This window comes from Cloeon dipterum, chromosome 4 (genome assembly GCF_949628265.1).
Source record: "Cloeon dipterum chromosome 4, ieCloDipt1.1, whole genome shotgun sequence".
In the NCBI taxonomy this organism is placed as follows: domain Eukaryota; kingdom Metazoa; phylum Arthropoda; class Insecta; order Ephemeroptera; family Baetidae; genus Cloeon; species Cloeon dipterum.
In genome coordinates, this window is record NC_088789.1 from 18,388,734 (window position 1) to 18,410,583 (window position 21,850).

Genomic DNA, 21,850 nt, shown 5'->3' on the forward strand with positions numbered 1-21,850 from the left:
TTCCAGGCAGGTCTTACAAGGACGTAGAAAACCTCATCTGCCGATGGTCACACCGCTAAATATAGGCATGATGCTGCGCGCACTTCAATATATCTGCGTACTCGATTTCAGTTAAATCAAATGCGCCTTCCTCGGACCAAAACACGTAAGCAAAACCTTTGATCCTATGATGCAAGAGAAGATGAGCAAACATATTGTTCAGGAAATGCCGGTACAAGACACTCATTTAGCGTACCTCATGTCAATTGTGCATGCTCGTTTCCATATATGAGAAATGACTAATTAAAGAAAATTAGAAAAAATCTAAAAAACACATTTTCATTTGCAAATATTGTAGACTTCATAATTTTTATGTTCATGCGAGTTTGAAGATTTGTTTAACTGCTGCTATATTGTTGACAGATTTTAACCAAAATTTTATATTTTTCTTCCAACAGATTTACGTTTTTCACTTAACGCGTTACGGATGGTTAAATATTTTGATTAAAAAATCCGACTATTGTACAAGTTCAAAAAAAGGGGCGAAGCAAAGAAGTTTTTTATAAACCAACAATTTAGTCGTATTTCACTTTTATGATATTTATGCAACCTTCTTCTCACGCAATTACTCGCTACTTGAAACCTTGCCCAGGCGAAACCTACGCATGACTCACCGCCGGAGCCAGCAGTTCGCGGCGGCTCGCACAGTGCTGCCTCCTGGGCTGGCTCCTCAGGTCCGCTCCCAAGGTGGCAGACACCGAGTTGACGTCACCGTCAGGTTTTCTGCTTGAGCTGCAAGTCGCCAGGAGGCGCTGCTCAGGTAAAAAGGGCCGCGTGAGATGTGAGAGGAGAGCCGGATCAGTCTAGTGCAAGACTTTGAGCCGAAGACCCCGTCGCAAAAGCCTTGGCATAAGGCAGGGGAGAAATACCTGCAGAGCTGTGGCATCTGGCAGCCATGGCCACGGGTGAGTACCATCCGCTGAAGAGTGAATAATTTAAGTCTGTGCCCCGTTGATTGCTATGCAAAAATTTTGTGCGAAATATTTTGGCCCCGATTCTCGAGAAATCCTTGTGCTGGTGCGTTGGGAGAGCCGCTGTCGCCTGACCGCGGCTCGGTGTATTGAATTTCGCAGCGATGTGCGAATCTGCGATAGAGGGTGTGAATGAAAAATTTTCTTGTAAATTTTTTGCAAAATTTAAAAATGAATTTTATTATTATTTTGTGACTGTTATAACAATGTATTGAATCAAGAAAAGTTAAATTCATTAAAAATGTTATTAGATCATTGTATAGTTAAAACTGTTAATTACGGTTTACACCGATGCAGATTGCTGATAGCTGATAATTAAACTGCAAATGTGCATTCACACCTACGCTCGCGTAATTGCACACCGTTTGAGAGGCAATTGCCTGGCGCTGTAACGACCACTTGAGGTGCGCGATCCTTGAAAAGCGGCGCCCACGAGTGAGATCATTCTCGGCGGCGCTCTTTAAAGCACCCCCTCGAGTAATTAGACAATCAGAACTCACTTTGCCTACGCGTGTTTCTCACACACACTAAGCAATTATTACTACTGAACGATCCGTGTGTGTGGTGCAATGTTTGCGCATATCCTTGAGGGATCGCCCACGCCTATATTAAAGACTCAATTAAAATCCTTTCCCTGCAGTTTTTAATTATGAAAACTAATTTCTTTTCGTGTTCATGGCCCTTAGAAAAGCGGGTTCAAAATTGTAGTTTATTTGCCGTTCTTGTTATAGTCAAGAGGAAGAAGAAATCTAACACAGTTAGCTCTGCTGCTCTCGCGCAGTGAGCACATAGACACTTTCTCTGGCTAAAATGTAGGCGGCTGCCTTTTGAAAAGGAAGGGATCTGCGTTGCTGCTTAATGAGCAACACAACAAACTCTGTCCGGCTCGCACACATGTTAGCAAAATGCCCCATTTCACCCCTTTGCCGTCGACTTGGCCCGCCGGGAAGGAGACAGACGTGTCGGGCGTCGCGGAAATTGCAGACAGCCGCCGAAAAACGCGAGGCTCATCTTTTCGCTTACGGCATTCAAGCTGTGCGATGATGAGCTCATCTTGCCGACCGTCCGATGCTTTATGGGGGAAATATTTATTTCCCTTTGTATTTTACGAACGACCTTCACTTTTTCCCTTTCTCACACACACGGACTGCCGGCCATCGTCATGATACCTGTGATTGTTGCAGCGTTTTGAATAAGTAAAACACCCTCTGGGCGTTAGACGCGCGGTCCTTTTCGGTTTGTCGAGACGAAAAAAATCACGCTCAGCGCACGCGAGTGTGCTGTTGCATCGTTTTATTAGCAATATATCGGGAGCAGCACCATATACTCACTCTCCAGAGGGGATTTGCAATTCGCTCCGTGGCGAAATATCGCGACGAGTGTGTGCCAGTCAGCGGGGAGTAGCAATTTTTATTTATTGAAGCGTGAAACTCGCAGATTGTGACGGATTCATATATCGCCGTCAGTTGGAATCCGACTTTTGCAATTGGTACAAATAGTGCACGCTTCTCAACTTAGTTAGCACCGAAGGTCGCGGAATCCTGAAGAATTTCCCATGCAGTGGCAATAATGATTTTTCCTTCTTTTTTGGTAAACCGCATGGGATCGGAATTTCCAAGATTAATTCAATTATTTTGAGAGTTACATAATCATCAGAAGAGAAAAAGAGTCGGCGACATCAAACCACAATTGGAGTTTATCCGGCTCTTGCATGACTCACTCCGTCTGAAATTCAAATTACACACGTCACATTCGCAAACCAAACTTAGCGAAGACGAGAAGGTGTCGGTTTAACGGAAGGATGCACTCGCACAATAAGGAAGTCTGCACGGTGCTCTCCTGAATTGATAATGAAAGGGCGCACGCGGGGAGAAGCAACCAGGAGGGAGGAAATGACGCTGCAGCTCTTCAAACCTTAAACGCGTTTTCATATATTTCCAAACAGTTTGTAAATATTCTTTCGATGCGTTAAAGGTTGCGAAAACATTTTCTCGACAATTGTGCGCACACTGTCGAAAAGGACAAAAGCTGTGGGAAAGTGTGAGGCAAGAGTTAAATTTTGGTCAATTTGGGAACTTAGTCGCGCTGCTGTTTAATGGTGTGTGCCAAAAGCGGAGAAAAAGCGCGGCGACCTTGCGTGATTACTCGCTGGTAAGCAAGGATGCCGCCGGATTAATGTGCGCTGATAAAGAGAACAAGAATGAATTTGTCATTTGAGCCTCTTTTTAGCTGTTTTTCACGTTGCAACTCAAGGCGAAATCGAATCTCTGCAATTTTTGTCTCCATTATTATTTATTTGGTGGCAAAAAGTAAGCGGTTCTATTATCGAGAAGGAAAACCCTGACTTGCGATTGAGGCTAAAAAAATAAGTGATGTCATGTATCCTCCCTGCTGAGCAACGAAGCATCTCATTCACTCAAAGGCGCATTGTTCAACAGTTTAAGCTGGAAAAATGCAATTAATTGTTTTTTTGTGAGGCAATACCCCGTCGTCTCGGTAGTTTTTGCATAACATTTATGTAGATGAATCATTGCAGTTTGGTAAATAATAAATAAAAATATAAAATGAATGATCAAGGGCAAAATCGTGAACTTCATTTCAAATCGCTCCATTGTTTAATGCAGAATCATAATATCATTATTAGTGAATTGCTAAACTCTTTGAATGCGTAATTTTAATAAATCATAAATGAACCAATAAATTCTCATGATGGAGGCTTATATACTAAGAACGAATAGTTTCCTTCTCTCAGAGGGATTGAATCACAGCCCGACGACATTAAAATATAGTCTCCAACTCCATTTTTAGCAAGATTTATAAAAAAAAACACAAATACACGAAAAGCACGTCAACTTCTCTTTGTTTCTATGAAATAAGGACCCCAAGTTGAGCAGTAAAAAGCGAAATTAAAAATGACCGTGGGTCGGAATAGCCGAGGCCTGGAGCGTGTTGGTGTCACGACTCTCTCAATTCCAATAAATTTCCTCAAGATGCCAGAGTGACGCGTTTTTCGCCGCTTTGCCGTGTCGATTGCGAGAGAGAAAGATGCAAAGTGGGAGTCGCGCGGAGCGAAGCGAACCACACCCTGCGACACGAGAGAATTGTACACACTTACAACTGTCGGAGAGCGAGCGCGCGCGTTCACCGCCGCCAGTGTGTGCTGACTAACTGTACCAACATCGATTTTTATATCAGGAGTAACTGCATGCAATAACAATAAATTAAGCAAAATGCATCTCTCTCGCGACACGCACGAACTCAAATTACAGTTATTGACATGGCTGCAATTTTCGATTGTAAACTCTCGGTTTTGGTCGAAATTAAAAGTGAACACCGAAGGGCAGCGACAATTCACTTCCACCTGCGTGGCGGCTTTTTCACTCACTCCACCGGCGGCTGTCTGATGTAAATTTCCTCATTGTTCTGTTTTTTATCACTTCAACGACTGTCTGCTCGCTGAGCCGTAATTTTCAGAGGATCTAGGGATAAAACAGGAAATCCTGACCTCACGTAACAAACACCTTCTCATCCCCCTCTAAACCCACACCTGTTGTGTATAAATACTAATTTTTGAAGGCAGCGTGACGCCTGGCCGCGCGTGGAGTCTATGTTATTAACGAAAACTCGCGGCGCAGACAGCGAGGATAATAGGAGAACCCATGCGGGGTTGTCGTGTTTTCACATTATCACCCATCACCCCTTTCCTATTTAAATATCGAGTGGGAGGGGCACCACTCCAACCTGCATAATTTCCTCAAACGATGATGACGTTAAATCACAGCCTTGGGTTGAAATTCCTTTTTTAAACCCTATACTTTGAAATCCCAAAAAAATCTTGACTAATAAAATTGGTAATAAATTTATTCACACCCTTCAAGATGATATCATACGCTCGATTTGCAAGGCCTTAATTCGTTGCATTAGCCGCGGTCAGAAAATTTATGCAAAGAGCCAAAGTTTGTCGGGACGGCGCGGCCTTATTACAAACACTGGATGAGAGGATGACATCAGCCTCCTTTTATTATTATGCAAAATGCTAATATACGTCGGTGAGAAATCAAGCAGAAGAGCCTTTCTGCCAGAGTAAATCGACAGGCCGCCCGGCGCACGATTCCAATATATATATGGTATGTGCACAGCGCACAGTGGTCAATGCTGCACGCGAGTGATGATGCTGCGAAGCGTCCATTAGCGCTCGTTATTCTATCCGTCAGGGCCACTACGTGACCTTTCACAGCGAAATTTTCTCGGCGAGTGCAATTTTTTAAGAAGTGCAAACACATCCTCCCATTGTGCGAATTTGCATGCAAACAAACGCCGCACAGACGAAAGGGCCGCCGCGCTCGGTGTGCAATAATTGATTTTTATCTGCGGCAAAAGCAAGCGATGTAATTGTAGTTTGCGGTGCTTTTGTGCACGTAATTCAATTCAATTTAGATCAAGGTGGGGCGTTACACGCTCCATTGTCGCTAATCGAACGCGGTCGGTGGAGCCGTTTGAAAGGCTGCTATGCTTTATGCAGAAAGTGAAAAGACTCGCTTAAATTGGTTTTCAGTTTGTTTTGTGAGATCGAAATCAACCGAAAATCTAGATCGATAAATAATAGGGAATGCCGTTCTGAGAAGATGCAAATCGAGAGCAATTATTCAACCCCGGTGCAGATTGAGATAAAGCGTGTCTGTCAGCACTCCACGCAGAGCTAAATGATTGGTGCTCATTACATTCCCCTAAGTTCATTATTTCTTGCTCAGATCGGCGTGAATATTTATTAGCTTGCAGCTATTTGTGTTGGCGATGCGATTGAAATATATGTGTGTAATTGCGCCAAGAGTTTCTCAGTATAGCGAAGCAGCAAAAAAACGAAAAGAGCCCAAAGGGCTATCGCGCGCAGACTCTTTTGCTTTTCAACATGCGATCCTTGCTCCAAAATCGGCGCTCTCAAGAGAGTTGCTGAGATGAATTATTCAAAGGAATGCTAAGGTAGCCTAACTGAAATAATGAGGATGTATTTTCTGTGTAGTGTACATCGTTTTAATTGCCTCTTGTGACACTTTTATCCTTCTATGGCAGTCGAGAAAAAAAATCTGCTTTTTTTTTTAAGCGAACTTGACCATGCCTTTGCGGTTTCCGCAGCGTGTCTGCGCCTCGTTTCCAAATGTTTTGTCTCAAAATTAGTTGGCTAAGCTATGCGGTTGTAAAAATTACTCTTCGAGTGTTAATTTTCTGCCCCTCCCATCGGCGAGAAAGCGTTTAAGCAAATTGCACCCTCCTGTACAAATACGACCGATTCCTCGAAAAATTTTACGCGAGAACAGCATCCGCTGAAGGACATTGCACCTCGGCGTGAGACTGGCCATCTTTGCGTGACACTAAGCACAGCAAAAGTGACACCACAATTATTGCACACTACAAGCGAAACACAGCTGAGTTGTAATTTGCTAAATTCAGCAAAGCAAGCTGTGCATCCGCAATAAAAATGCTCTCCTCTCGCCGCGTTAATTGCACATTTTTTGCTTTCGCGCCCTGGGTGGCATTTGCAGCGACGAGTACCGAATTTATATAATTTATTGTTCTCCGCGGGCAGCAGATGCGCGAACGGGTTAAGGACCTCTTGCTTGCGTTATATTCTGTTTGTTTTCTCACTTTTTGCGCTCACCGTCGCGGCTAATGACGGTGGAATTACATCTGTTCTGCAGCAGCAACTCGTAATGCATATTATTATTTTATATATATTAAACGGACACGAGAGCGAGAGATGCGACTGCTGCCGTTCCGTCAGACGGTGTGGAATATAACGAATGTGTCCGGCTCTGTATCAATAACGCCGTAATTGCCATTTTCTCGTGCAGCCCTGCTCATTTGAATACTCATCCAAGATCAGATAAAACGCCCCTGCACTTTTTATTTTGCGCGCGCGGCATTCTTCTCGTGGATCGTGACACTCATTATCAGAGCGCTTGTTATTATCTGCCGACACAAAAGAATAGCACACATTAATTCCCTTTGCGGAGTGAGCATGCATGTGTGTGTATAATTTATTACACACGAGTGTTAAGAGGATGCAGCGCGATAATCTCTTAATAATGGGCTCTGGCCGTTTTTGCGTCATTTGCAGCAGCTATCAAGCAGTAGTAATCGCAAAATGATTGAAATTCAATCCGCACTTTGGCGTTATTGCAGTTTGAGACATGTTGCACACAGCTATTAAATTTTTTGCATGAGTTTGAAAGGAAAATGAATCTGTATTGTGAAAAGAATAAGCTGAAAATGAGACCTTCAAAACTGTAAAAAATATCAAACAAGGCTGCGTAATAAATAAGATTGGGATACTCTTCAAACGTTTCAATCGCAATAAAAGTGTTTATAAATACTTATTTACACACGGTGATCGATTCAAGGCAACGTCTTATAAGTTTGTATATTTTCCGAGAAGCGAATGCACATGCAGAGAAGTTTACATACACAAGCGGCGATCGACGAGCGATCTTTTGAATAGAACTCTGCTGTCATTCACAATCAACTTGACTCTGCGCGGACATTTTTTCCACAGCAGTCTGAAAGGTCGGCAGATCCTTCACCCTTTATTTTACATGAGCCGCAGCTTCTTTCCATTTGTGCACCGATAGCAATTTAATTCGACCTCCAACTCTTATGTGTGTGTTTGTATACTCACTTGGCTTGGCGCATTCAATAGTAATCAGCAAGCACATGCATGCATGCCTCTCTAATAAGCGTGCCTTGCTTTTTTCCCAAGTAAAGGAATTAAAAAAAAGGAAACGAAGGCGGCAATGAAACACGCGGCGGCGGTGAAAGGCCACGCCAATATTTTGATTGTTCCAAAAGGGCGGGTGGAAAGGAGAAAGTGTCGAGTACGTCCAGACTGTACGATGCAGGCTCCGAGATAAAAACAGCATATAAGCACATGTGTACGCCGAGCCAAATGAACAAAAGTCGTGACTTTTGGATATACACGAAATGAAATATCGCTCGGCAGGTGCCCGACGCAATGAGGAAAGCCCAAGACCAAGCTAATGACCCTAATTAGCCGCACGGACGATGCATTCTAATACTTAAGAACAAAATTAACAATTATATGGAACCCTTTTAATCCTCGGAAAATTCCTAGCGGGGGTACTTTTGTGTCGGGAGCTGCAGACAGGCGGTGGATAGGCGAATGCAGGCGAGGCCCTGCTTTGAAAGTGACAGCGAGCCGAGTTCATAAATCATCATTATGCTGGGCACCGCGCACCACCTAGAGCATTATTTTCATTCCGTCCGTTGTATTTGTATCTTTCTCTTGATTGTGGTGGTGATGCATCGCCAGGCGCATTGAAGCTTGCACGCCGCTTTTCTCAAAATTAGAGGTTAGACCTGCATCCAGCCGGGCCGGGCGGTTCTTCAAACACGGCGCACGCATAAATTGTCCCTCTGCAACGCGCGAGAAAATTGATTTTGCACCCGCTTCCTCTCTGATTCGCCTGTCAGCCGCCTTCAAATTAAAACGACTCGTTTCTGATAGGGAAAGATTGATGTTATTTGAAACACAATGGCAGAGTTCTATTTTTTCGTAAAAAAAAATCGAACGAAATCTTGTTTAAAAGTGAATATCACTCTCTCAAAATAACCGATCATTATGTAATCAGTGTAATTTTTCAACAATTATTCGGCCAATTACGTGTGTCAGCAGGAATTACAGCAAACTGAGCAAGAGGGCTACAGACAGAACAATAATAGTCACCTATTACGGATGAATGCTCAATTACAACCAATAACCGTTCATAATTCGTGTCCAAACACGGCTGCGTAAAATATATCTGGAGCCACGTATAGTGATCAACGCTTCATTATATCCACGTTAAAAGTGATAGTAGAAATGAATCCTGCAGCGGGGCCTCCCATTCCAAGACAAACACTCGAATACTCATGCCCGGCTGAAAATAAACGCTCAGCAAGATAAACGAAGCGAGCCTCTAAAGGTCTGACTGCTAAGTGGGCCACTTCCCCGCGGCTCTGTAATGGACCTACATACGCGGCGAGAGCAGGCGCAGACTCTCGAGTTGTTTGCTGCTGCTGCATAAACGCCGCCGTGGACACTGACAATTTATACAACACGCCTGTTTGCCTTTCGTTATGTGTCGTGGTACGCGGCGATCATTATTTACCAACGCGGTAAGCAGCGCAGGTAATCCGAGACAAAGGCTTGAAAGGGTTGAGAGAAACTTTATGGGACCACTTTTGATACCGGCGGATCAAGTTTAAGGAAGGGTGAAAAATTAAAGATGGAAGTGACTGAGAAAGATAAAGAAAAATTGCAGTGCTATAAAAGTTTTAACATTTTTTAAAAGGTTTTTCAAGGTAAATCAATAGGTAAATGACCAGTCAGCTGGAGGCTCAATCTATAAATCTATTTATTTTTGATTCAGCTGTGTGCGTGACATGCGTGCTCTCAGGAAATAAAATGTTTGAATGCACCATGCACAAAAAAATTAAATAATCACAGCTTTCAGGTAGGATAATACGCGCATGCACCGCCGTTTCCTTTCATAAAACATATAAAGTTGACAGCGGCACGATATGAGTCTCGGTGGCTGCGGAGACGGGAAAAGAGAGAAGTTATGCTCTCGAAATCTCAAGGTTGAGATAAGAAGCTTTACAATAAATAAAACGGAGGAGGAGGAGAGATGTGAGAAAAGTCAAATTCGAGACGCGGAAGATACAGTTGCAGGGTAAGCTGCAGGAGATGAAACGCGAGCGGAGAGAAACTGCTCTGCTTTTTAATTAAAATCAATTTCCCCGTGTATGTAGATTGTTTTCCTTTGTCACCTTCGAGGAGAATCTCCAATCAAGCAGAAATCTAATTTGTCCATTAAAACGTCACAATTAATTGGCTGATGGGGGACAAATACTCTTTAAATAAATGATCTGTCACTCGGATTTTCAAGTTTGATAGTATATTTTCCTTGTGCCCGTGCTTACAATCACTCCTGATCACAATTAGCGCTGGCAACTTGATTGGCAGCCGACTGCTGTTTCTGCACACGCACTTTGCCATAATTATGACGCGCTCTTGCACCGCTCCATGACATTGTGTTCGCCACAAAGCAGCGCGGCATTCCTCTCGCGCGCCATAACAAGCAGAGATTTCAACTAGGTTGCGACGAGAGGATGACACTCCTGAAACTCTACTCGTCCGTGACATTCGCAATACACACCGACTCAACTGGATACGTGTGGGAAATCGGAGGCTCAAAATCATGGCATGCGTCATTCCTGCAATTACCGCTAGTGAAAATACATCTCTATAGGATGCGTAGTTTTGCCCTATTCTATCTACGGATTTGCAAATCAATTTAATTGATCGGTATTTGTTAATTATAGCTGACTAATCAGAAGCTAATCACGAATAGAGATTGAATTAAAAGTCTTGCCGTACTCAATCATAACTAGATCTGTCATAAATGGGCCACAGATGCAATTTCTCTTCATTGTCAACAGCAGTTGAATCACGACTGTTTGTTGATTTATTGGCAGAAAAAGGACTTGTTTGCGCGCTCTACGAGTGCAAACTAGGACGACGCAAGCAAGAATCAAGTGATGTCATTTCAGCATCTCTTTCCCCGCAGTTAGCTACCGCCTTGCCATATATGCCGTATAGATACACACGCGTTGTCTTTTAATAAACACGCATGCCTCCACGGTGTAATCTAGGTTTTTGATTACAACATTATTTAATTGAATCCACCACGGCGCGACCAACGAAGGTTAAGTGGATTCCGCATTAAAGCACGCTGACAAAAAGAGTTTCATTAACGAAACAGAGTGTCGGTGATGACGTTCGCGTTTTCCTGCGTGTCTCCGCGCGCAGGAGAAATTCGAATCATTTTGTGATCTTGGCGTTTGAACTTGAGTTGGGCTGGGAAGAAAGAGAGGCTTCCTGCGCAGCTTGCATAATGACAATTTGCGGCTGACTTCTGTCAGGAGGCTGGATGGCGTGCGCAAAAAACCTTAATGGACGCATGAACGGCTCTGAATTAACGAAGCGGATTGGCTGGCATTGCCCTTGGCCGTGCGTTTAAAATGAAATTAGATGCTTTCTTGGACTCCAGCACCGGACAATAACAAATAGTTCTCGGAATTAAATTATTGCTTTTTTATTGTATTTAAATTGAAAATAATAGTTTTTTCTGTTGATAAAATTCATTCGAAGTCCAAAAAGACTAGCTGGTTTTCTTTTACTAAAAAATAACGTGTGTTCCATTCCATTTGATCGTTTCCGCCTTGAATGGCTGAGTTTGTTTTGTTGGAGCTCAAGAAAAAAACAGAGAGAAACGAATTTTTGACATCACCCCATTTATTTAAACAAGAAATATTTTACACCCGCAAAAGAGCGAGCAGAACGCACTTCCTCGCTGAAATGCACAAACGATGAACCCCCATCTGCGAACCAAGCGGGACACCTGCCAGTTATAGATATATATTTCCAACCACTCAAGACAAGAATGCACAGGATGGGGTTGGCTGCCCCATTGTTGACTGGCAAGGCGGACGTTGTTAGACTCCTTTAACGTCGGTCAATCACACACACACACACGCGCACGTCCAAATCTCATTTTTACAAACGACAGCTGATTTACAGACACATCGCACAGCTGCTTTAACTCTCTACGCGGGGGAGTAGTTTGTTGAATTCGAAATTCACGAGCTGCTCTTTTCTTTATTTAAAGAAAAACGAAGGTCTTTTCTTTTCAGTCTGGGGAACAATGCACAGTGAGGATGTGAGTACTTTGAAGAAAGGCGCGAAGTGGGTGCTAACAATCGAGAAAGGCGTCTGCTGGCCCCAAAGCAGGAGGCGTTGTAGGTGGAATTCCAAATGAGGACACGTTACCGACTCGGTGCATGCGTGTTTGTGTTTTCTTTTAATTTCACCTCCACCGTGGTAGGACGAACAATCAATTTGCATTTGAATAATAAGTTACATAAGCTTACTCACTCAGCCGAGCAAGACAGACCTCCTGCGATTCATCATCCTCGTTTTAACAAAGGCCGCATCAAGGAATAGGAAATCCTTACCTGAGCAATAATTGCCAGACGCTTTCCTCTAATGCAATTTTCATTGCTCGACAGACTTTATAATCTAAACTTAGGTTCAAACGTCGTGAAATTAGTTCCGGAGCAGAGCAGAATTACGAAATATACACATTTTGTTAAGTCAATTGCGCTACTAAAATAGCCAAGTGTTTGTAGAATTGTACCTGAATTGTGATTGTATGCCTTGTGAAAGTATCACACAGAACGTGTTTGCAAGCGGCTCAAGCGCGCAGCTGTGGAGAGGAATTTTTTACTCACAAAAGGCTTGTGTGCTCCGTCTGCATAAATTTAACGCACTGGACAGTTGGCTGCTGTCAAAGACTCGGTACTAAATTTTGTTCTTAAGACGAAGCAACTATTTGGGTTAAGATTGTTATTTAAAAAGAAAGGGAAGAAAAGGAAAGGTACGAAGTGAATTCATAATTTACAACTTCTGCTGAGCATTCTCGTTTGTGGTTTACCGACGCGGTGTAAATATAGCACTGCAGCCATAAATTTCTGCAATTATTATCACGTGAACGTGCATGCGAGGCGTGAAATTCAAAAAGCCAGTTCAAAGCAGAAAACCGACCATCCAACACTTTCCTTCTTCGTCTGACTGGCTTGTGTGTTTTTCCAACCGAAACTTCTCTAGCTCTATTTGCTTCGACTGGCTTGTTACATGCTTTCGATTACGTGATTTCGTTCGTCACTTCTCACGAGCCGCGAGAGATTCTCAATCAACAAGCCAGCCAGACTATTCCCAATTTTAATAAAAGATTGGCATCGCGTGCGAAATTAACGACTTCACGAAAACCAAATAAACGGGAATAATCACTTCCATCTGCGGCGCAGCAGGCTTTTCGTTTTCGCGATGAAAAGTGGTCATGAAGCGCTCAAGGATATGTGCTCGTGAAATCGAAGACCAAAAGCGCAGTGATTAGAGAACAAACGTTCGCAGCAGGCAAATCGGCGGAAGATTTATTACAAGCCCAGAGAAGCGGCCCACGCACAAAAGACCCTGCGTTGCTGGATAAATTTTCGCAAATTTGTTTTGGCCAAGAACCCACTCTGAAATTAACACCGTCATTATGATCGACCTGACAGGCATATCAAAATGTGTGATTCATCCGAGACCGATCCTTTTGTTGCTGCTCAGCAGCACAAAGCATCCATCAACGCGCGTGTTATTATTTTTAAGCTTTTTTTTTTAAACAAAAGGGCTGATTAATTTCCGACACGTCTGGGCGTGTTAATCTTCAACAGCGTTTAATTACACGTTGTTTCTCGATGGGTGAAAAACAAATTGAAACTGCACGCTCATGCAAAATAGAGTCGTCCAGTCAGATTTTGAGAAAATATTTCCCACGGGGGCACAGACTGAACCGCAACCGGCTAATCCGATTATAACGACACAAAAGTCGCTATTATTCAAAATCTACTAAGCTAACAAACTCCGGACTCAAATTAGCTCAACTCTCAGTTCGTAGAAATTCGACCTTTAAAATGAAGTTAAAGTGTTGCTGGTGTATACGGATAAATTAAACATTAAAAAATTAAATTGTAGAATAGTTATTATTAAATAGAATATTGATAATGTAACGAGATAATGGTAATTTAATAATAATTGTGATATAGAACAATTTGGGGTTTACAATAATTGGGGAATAGGCCTTTCAATGAAAAAAATATTCGGAATCGGAAGATACGGAAAAATACGCGCGCACACGAGTCTGATATTGTACTTAACGTTTGACGATCTATACGATGGGTGAAGAAGGAGTCGATGACGGCGCCGACGACGACGAACGGTGACGCTCAAACCGAGGACGTCTCCCGTGCCGTAGTCGCGCAAGATGAAGGGAGCTGCTACACACGAAGGGTCCAGGCAAGGTGTTGTTTGCCGACCACTTCAGGATGGGGAGGTGCCAGCCTAAACGTCTGAAACGGACCACCAAAAGACGGGGCTGCACCAGGGGTAAAGAAGGAGCCCACCAGGGCTACCTGAGGGAAACAACGCACAAAGTCTACCGTCAGTCGCGCCAAATTAAAATAAAAATGAGCACACAGAGTGTTGCTCAATTTATAAGTCGCCCAGAAATATGTTTTGAATAAGTTTTTAAACTTACTTCACTCGTGATCGAGCTTCTGTTAAATCCGTCCTGCCTACGGACGAAACATTTGCCGAGACCTTCTGTCGAAACCATCAAGAAGGTCGGCGGACAAAGGTTATTGGGCGACTGACTGACTTTCGTGCGAGAGGTCGCAACCTTTCCCCTCGTGGTAGACCTATTTCGCGCGCAGCTCAGGTGTGGGAGTCTTCTCCTTCTTGTTGCACTCACTGCACTCTGCACGCACTGTTTTACACTCGTGGTACGCGCGGCGCGATTTATTAAAAAAAAAATATAGGGACAGGGGATATGGGAATCACAATCATTATTTAATTTACCACATATCGTTATACTCCCCTCCCCGAAAGAATAATTTTTCAGAAGGAAAAATTATTGTCTTTGGCCTGCGTGTTTTAAGTCCTTCACATGAAATTCCCCGAAACTAACAGAATGATTAGATGGATCAACTAACTTGAAAATATTATCTGCCACTTGTCTTTGAAGCAAATACGGACCAACAAAATATGGCAAAAGTTTGGCAGTAATTCCAGCACCTTTCTTTGATAGGGCGTAATTCTTTTTCATTACTAAATCTCCTATTTTGAAATCAGAAGGACGACGACGCAAATCGTAATGGCGTTTATTTTTCTGGCTAGCTTCAAACATTTTAACCTTAACCAATTCATGAATTTTCTTTAACTTGGGAAATCTAGCTGCGTAATTTTCAATTAAATTAGGCGCTGAAAAATCACACTCTTTAATTGCTACTGAGCCATCAAAGGTTGGCTGTCGCGCCATAAAAAGGAAATAAGGCGAATATCGCGTTGTTTCATGAACTGCAGAATTAATAGCAAACGCAATTTGAGGCAAGTTGCGGCACCATTCCTTCTGGTTATCGCTTATGTAACAACGTAAAATCGTCTCAAACACTCTATTCGTACGCTCCGACGGATTTGCCGCGGGATGATAACGAGGAGTGTACTGTAACCTAGCATTGTATTTTCTAGCCATATCTTTAAATGTTGAGCTGTGATATATTTTAGCATTATCTTGTACTAATAATTCTGGTGCACCATATTGCTGAATAGCTGACTCAATAGCGTTACAAACTGATTTCGCTGTGGCGTCTTTCAAAGGGAACAGCATGACAAATTTAGTGAAAAAATCTACTAAAGACAAAACATAAGTAAAACCTTTAAGGCTTCTTGGAAATGGACCAACCAAGTCTGTGCAAACAACTTGCCAGGGGCGATCCACCACGCGTGAATTCATTAATCCTGCACTTGCAGACTGACAAGGCTTTTGCGCCAGACATTGGTGACAATTTGCTACAAATTTGGAAATGTCAGCTTTCATTTTCGGCCAATAATACTGCTCGCTAATTCTATTGAACGTCTTGAAAAAACCAAAATGACCTGCCTCGGGTGGATTGTGCATTTTCTGCATTATTTCGTTGCGTGTAGATTTTGGCACGACTAATTTGTAACACGCATCCTCTATCGGATTCCACGATTTAACTATTTTGTACAGTCTGTCTTGCACGACTTTAAACAAAGGGAATTTACTTGGATTCTGCTGCACTGCATTCATGAGATTCACATACCACCGGTCATTTATTGGACTTCTAATATTTAACTGCGCCACTTTAACGTTATCAGCAAAAGAACGTGAAAGTAAATCTGGAACGACGTTCAATTTTCCTGGCTTATGCATAATTTCAAAATCAAACTGTTGCAATTTGAACTTCCAATTGGCTAGGCGACCTTTAGGCTTTTTAAGGTCCTGAATAAATTTCAGAGGCTTATTATCCGTCACAATCAAAAACTTATTATAAGACAAGTAACCTTCAAGCTTCTCAATTGACCAAATTACCGCTAAAGCCTCTTTCTGCATTGTGGGGTAATTTTTCTCGGCATCTGTTAGCAAGCGGCTAACATAATAAATTGGTCTCTCGCCATCATCAAAAATTTGAGACAATACGCCTGAAATACCGTAATCTGAAGCATCAGTTGAAAGAATAAACGGCTTATTGAAATCTGGCAAACGAACCACCAGATCAGATGCGAGTATATTTTTACTCTTTATCCATGCATTTTCTTGCTCTTCTCCCCACATGAACGGAATTTTCTTACGAGTGAGTCGCACTATCGGTTCAATGATCTCACTCAATTTGGGAAATAGGCGGCGGTAGTAAGACATTACGCCAACAAATTGTCTTACACCCTTTTCATTTTTCGGACGTGCCAAATTCAAAATTGATGCGACTTTCTCCGGATCGGTCCGCAATCCATTTTGGTCTAGGATATAGCCGAGAATTTTTATGGATTCCCTCAGAAATTTGCTTTTCTCCCAATTTGGAGTCATTCCCGCATTCTTTAACAGTCGCAAAAATTCCTGAATGACATCTTTATGTAACTCGTAAGTTGGCGTTGCGATGAAACAATCGTCAATATACGTGTGTACATATTTCGCAATCCAAGAACTATGAACAATTCGATCAATGACGCGAACAAATCCTGGGCCGCTATTCTTCGCACCAAACGGAATTACAGTAAATTGCAACTGTCCTCTGCCTGGCACGAAAAATGCAGTTTTGGCTTTGCTCTCCTCATCTAACCCAATTTGCCAATAGCTTTTCTTTAAATCAATAGTGGACAAGTACTTAAAATTAGCGAGATTATCAATAATATTCGCAATTAATGGCACTCCATACGCATCCGTTTCCGTTACTTTATTAACTTCTCTCATATCAATAACAAATCTTGGTTCTTTCTTCTTGTCCGGATCCATAACAAGGAAAACCGGTGATGACCATGGACTGACACATGGCTCAATCACGCCTAACTCAAGCATCTTATCAACCTCTTTGTGCAAAATTTCTAATGATTTTGGGGGCAAATAAAATTGTTTACTCTTGACAGGAGATGCTGCACCTGTCTCAATGTGATGTTGTGTGAAATTGCATCGACCAAAATTTTTAGGAAAATCAGCCTTTATGCGAGCAATAAAATTTTCAAAATCGTTCTGCAAAGAGTCTGAAATTAAACTAATTTTTGGCATCACATTGTCCCTATCGCAGGAGGTTGAATTGCCACCCAAAATATATTGACCTGAGCTCACGTCTGGCACAAATTTAGTCTCAAACCAAAAATTCAGACCCAAAATTAGACTAGTTTCAATTGATGGCACAACTAATGACTTAATTATGAAATTCTGGTCTGACAGCGTAATCGGCAAATCTACTTGACCTAACACAGGCTGGCAAGATTTATCAGCTAACTCTACTTGAGAGATACAACAACTTTGAATTTTAATGCCTAATTTATCAATGAGCTCTTTGCCTAACCTGCCTAAAATGCAAACAGAAGCGCCGCAATCAAGTAAACCAACAACTGGATTATCCAATATTTTTACGCGCAAAAATAATCTATTATCAAATTTGTCCACCTCCAGTTCCTCGCTACTCTCGCTCAGCGTCTCCCCTTTACATTTCATTAAAATTCCGCCTAATTTTTCGCGAACATAATCAGTTCTTAGTTTCCAGATGTGCCTTTGCCAAGATTTGTTTGAGCGCCTTGCACTTGACTCACATTTTGGGGTTTGCTGTCGCTTTGCGCTACCGGACGAGCGACCCCCGACGGGTTTTTTGAATTCGTGCAAGAAATACAATTTTTACGCACGATCCCGTCTTTCCCACATCCCCAGCAGAAAGCTCCCCTGCGCGGCTGTGCGCAATTTCTGAAACTGTGTCCCTGCTGGAAACAGTTCCAACACACCTTGGCCGCAACAGCGAGATTTGACTGCTGCGATGCATTTCCCTGTGGCGCGTGAATCAAAGTTTGCCCATTAGAAACACTACTGCCCACATTCTGCTGCCGCGCGCGAGCAGAAAAATGCGCATTTGCACGCTGCGAATTGTCGTGCGCCGGCCGAACACCTGAACGAGCGCCCGCGCCTGCATTTCGGTACGAAAGTGCAGCACAGCAAATCTCACCAGGCGTGTGACCAACACAACACAATTCTGCCACACTAACTTTCCCTTTCTCATCTTTCTTGTCCGCTTTCTCACTAACTCTATACGCAAATTCTGGCTCAACAGGATCTTCCTGCGCCTGCGGATCTCTATACTTGTCAATCAAGTGCTTCACTGATTCCAAATTTAAACCTCTTCCTTGCAAATCATCTAAACTGTGAATGTCCCCCCAGGGCAGATTTTGCAACCAATATGGGGCCAATCGCTTTCTTACGAATTCCAATTTTTCCCGGTCGGATGGAGGATTGCTAAGCAGGGAAAACAATGTCTCCATTTCCGAACAAAACAAATTAAGCCTTTCGTCGCGGGCTTGCCTGCGCGAACGCAATTGATCCCATAACCGGTCATCGTAATCTGGAGGTTTAAAATTTGCAATCAGATACGGCTCAAATTCCACCCACGAGTGCCACTTCTTGTGGTTCATGAGAAACCAAGCCTTCGCCCTACCCTCAAATAAATGATGGGCAGTGTCCCAAAACTCGGAGTCTGTCAAATTGCTCTCTTTTCGCTTAAGTTCGATTTCCCGCAAGAAACTAGCCAGTGACCTTTTACTGGACTGCTCGCCCGAAAATGTCACTTTCCAATCCCTTGTGTAAATCCTCCGCTTCGAGTTACAATTTGGCACCAATAAGACGCCGCTATTTTGACGACTCTCTAACGACGCTTGATTTAGAATTTGATCATGCGACACGGGAACAAAGTATTGCATTTGCGGCCCGTGCGCTGCAGCTGCGAACCCAAAATCGCTCGGTGCACCAATTTGATCTAGCTGCTCAAATGAATCATTTAACGTCTCTAAAAGCGATTTTGCGTTACTCGTGCTGGGCTCCTCAGTATCTAATATTCCGCTTCGCAACCAGTCAAAACTCTGTTGCAAATGGACCTTCAGCTTCGTAATCGAGTCGGCTAACCTGTCGTCATACAGCTCGATGCGCTGCATACGCATGAAAGCATACGCGATTCTCGATCTCAGCTTCCGTGCCTCACTTGATTTTTTCGATTCGCAACACAATTTGACTGCTTGTTTCACCGAAACTAAATACTCAGCTAATGATTTAGCTTCTGCATCTACTGCCTCTTTGCCTACTACCTTCAGAGGAGCAGCAGCTGCGGCCGCTTCATTCTCAATCGCGCTCTTTAAATTATCGCGCAGAATAGACAAACTTTCGCCCTCTATGCCACGAAATTTGCATTCTGCCTCAACATCCTCTCTGGGCAAGCGATCCCATTCCAGCTTAATGGAATCCATGCTTTGTGCCATCTTAAAAATCTTACAAATCTAAATAACTCTAACACGAATGACAAAAATTCAACAAGAAATTTCTAAAAATGTAACGATAAAGTTCTAAAAATTCACCAATAAATATTCAGAGGGATGATTGGCACTTTCTTTCGATATGAGAGATAAAATTGCTCAAACGTTACGCATTCCTATCCTCGCATCAAATTACGCTAGAAATCCTCACTAGCCGAAATTCTTAAATTCTGAACACGCCAAATCACCACACAGCAACTTCAATAAATAATTTAATGTTGGGCGCCATTTATAACGACACAAAAGTCGCTATTATTCAAAATCTACTAAGCTAACAAACTCCGGACTCAAATTAGCTCAACTCTCAGTTCGTAGAAATTCGACCTTTAAAATGAAGTTAAAGTGTTGCTGGTGTATACGGATAAATTAAACATTAAAAAATTAAATTGTAGAATAGTTATTATTAAATAGAATATTGATAATGTAACGAGATAATGGTAATTTAATAATAATTGTGATATAGAACAATTTGGGGTTTACAATAATTGGGGAATAGGCCTTTCAATGAAAAAAATATTCGGAATCGGAAGATACGGAAAAATACGCGCGCACACGAGTCTGATATTGTACTTAACGTTTGACGATCTATACGATGGGTGAAGAAGGAGTCGATGACGGCGCCGACGACGACGAACGGTGACGCTCAAACCGAGGACGTCTCCCGTGCCGTAGTCGCGCAAGATGAAGGGAGCTGCTACACACGAAGGGTCCAGGCAAGGTGTTGTTTGCCGACCACTTCAGGATGGGGAGGTGCCAGCCTAAACGTCTGAAACGGACCACCAAAAGACGGGGCTGCACCAGGGGTAAAGAAGGAGCCCACCAGGGCTACCTGAGGGAAACAACGCACAAAGTCTACCGTCAGTCGCGCCAAATTAAAATAAAAATGAGCACACAGAGTGTTGCTCAATTTATAAGTCGCCCAGAAATATGTTTTGAATAAGTTTTTAAACTTACTTCACTCGTGATCGAGCTTCTGTTAAATCCGTCCTGCCTACGGACGAAACATTTGCCGAGACCTTCTGTCGAAACCATCAAGAAGGTCGGCGGACAAAGGTTATTGGGCGACTGACTGACTTTCGTGCGAGAGGTCGCAACCTTTCCCCTCGTGGTAGACCTATTTCGCGCGCAGCTCAGGTGTGGGAGTCTTCTCCTTCTTGTTGCACTCACTGCACTCTGCACGCACTGTTTTACACTCGTGGTACGCGCGGCGCGATTTATTAAAAAAAAAATATAGGGACAGGGGATATGGGAATCACAATCATTATTTAATTTACCACATATCGTTATACGATTGCTTTGTATATTTTCTTTCCCACTGCGAATAATATCCACGTATCATTTGTGATGTATTGTCTCTTCTGTTTCAGCCAATATGAAGTTACTACTCTTTCTAGTCGTTTGGATAACACTCGCGTCTTGTGTAAGTACCCTTTGATTGTATTTCATTCCAATGAACCTCCGCCAGTGTTTTAGTTCAGTTAGAAAGTGAATTTAATCACTGATTATGAAGCCCGAGGCAGTAAGTCTCGCAGCTGCATGCCGTTATTAAATTTAAAACTCCTCAGGTTGTTATTTGCACCTGATAAGAGCGGTGAGAGCAATGGCTTTGCGGTGCATTCGAGCCACTTGAGCTGCGCGAGAGAAAGGCTGCAGCAGTGCAAATTCGCCCGTGGCACACAAGTTACGAGTGGGTGGGGGAGGCGGGGGTGCCCGCAGAGGAGGACTGCAACCGCTAGACGGCCTGTCAGGCAAGATTGGACGAAAGTGGAACGACGTGGTCGGCAATTTCCAACAATCCCTTTTTCCTCGCTCGCGGTGGACGCTCGTTACAGTTTACTTAATGGCGAACTGGATGATTTGGGTGTGGTGAATGCTGCGAAAGGGATTCTGCAAAGGTTCAGCAACACTGCTGGAGAGTCATTTATTTTTACAACGTGCAAACTTTTGCACAAATCATTCAACTAAGCATTTTTAATACTTTTATACTTGCCACGTGAGCAATGACAAGCGAACATTAAAATCTGCATCTTTGAATAATCATTTAATTAATACATCTCTCATTGTAAGTTTCGCTCTGGGGCAAATTTACAGTTTGTTTCTTTTCTTTCTTTTTTTAACCCACGGAAAATATAAAAACGAGAGGGCGAGAGGTTGCACACGTATTAAAAGAGAAAGAATTAGGGTCAGGCGTGGGTTACGAGCGCAGGCTTTCGTGAAATCGCTCACTTCCTACAGCTACAGCGTGAAAATTGCGAGGGTCGTTCGTCGCTCTTGATTCCCTTCGAGCAGAGCAGTGTGACTTCGAATTCCGAGA

The 21,850-nt window shown here is 42.9% G+C and overlaps 1 protein-coding gene across 5 annotated transcripts in view; it reads left to right on the forward strand.

Annotated features, from left to right (window-relative positions):
• The first annotated feature begins 818 nt into the window (after positions 1-818).
• Positions 819-21,850, forward strand: part of dpy (dumpy) — a 122,226-nt gene continuing 101,194 nt past the window's right edge. For all 5 annotated transcript variants that reach the window (XM_065489588.1, XM_065489587.1, XM_065489591.1 and 2 more), the window contains exons 1-2: positions 819-944; positions 20,904-20,956. In XM_065489588.1, coding sequence (XP_065345660.1) covers positions 935-944; positions 20,904-20,956 — 63 coding nt within the window. In that variant the 5' untranslated portion in view covers positions 819-934. The remainder of the gene's footprint in view (positions 945-20,903; positions 20,957-21,850) is intronic.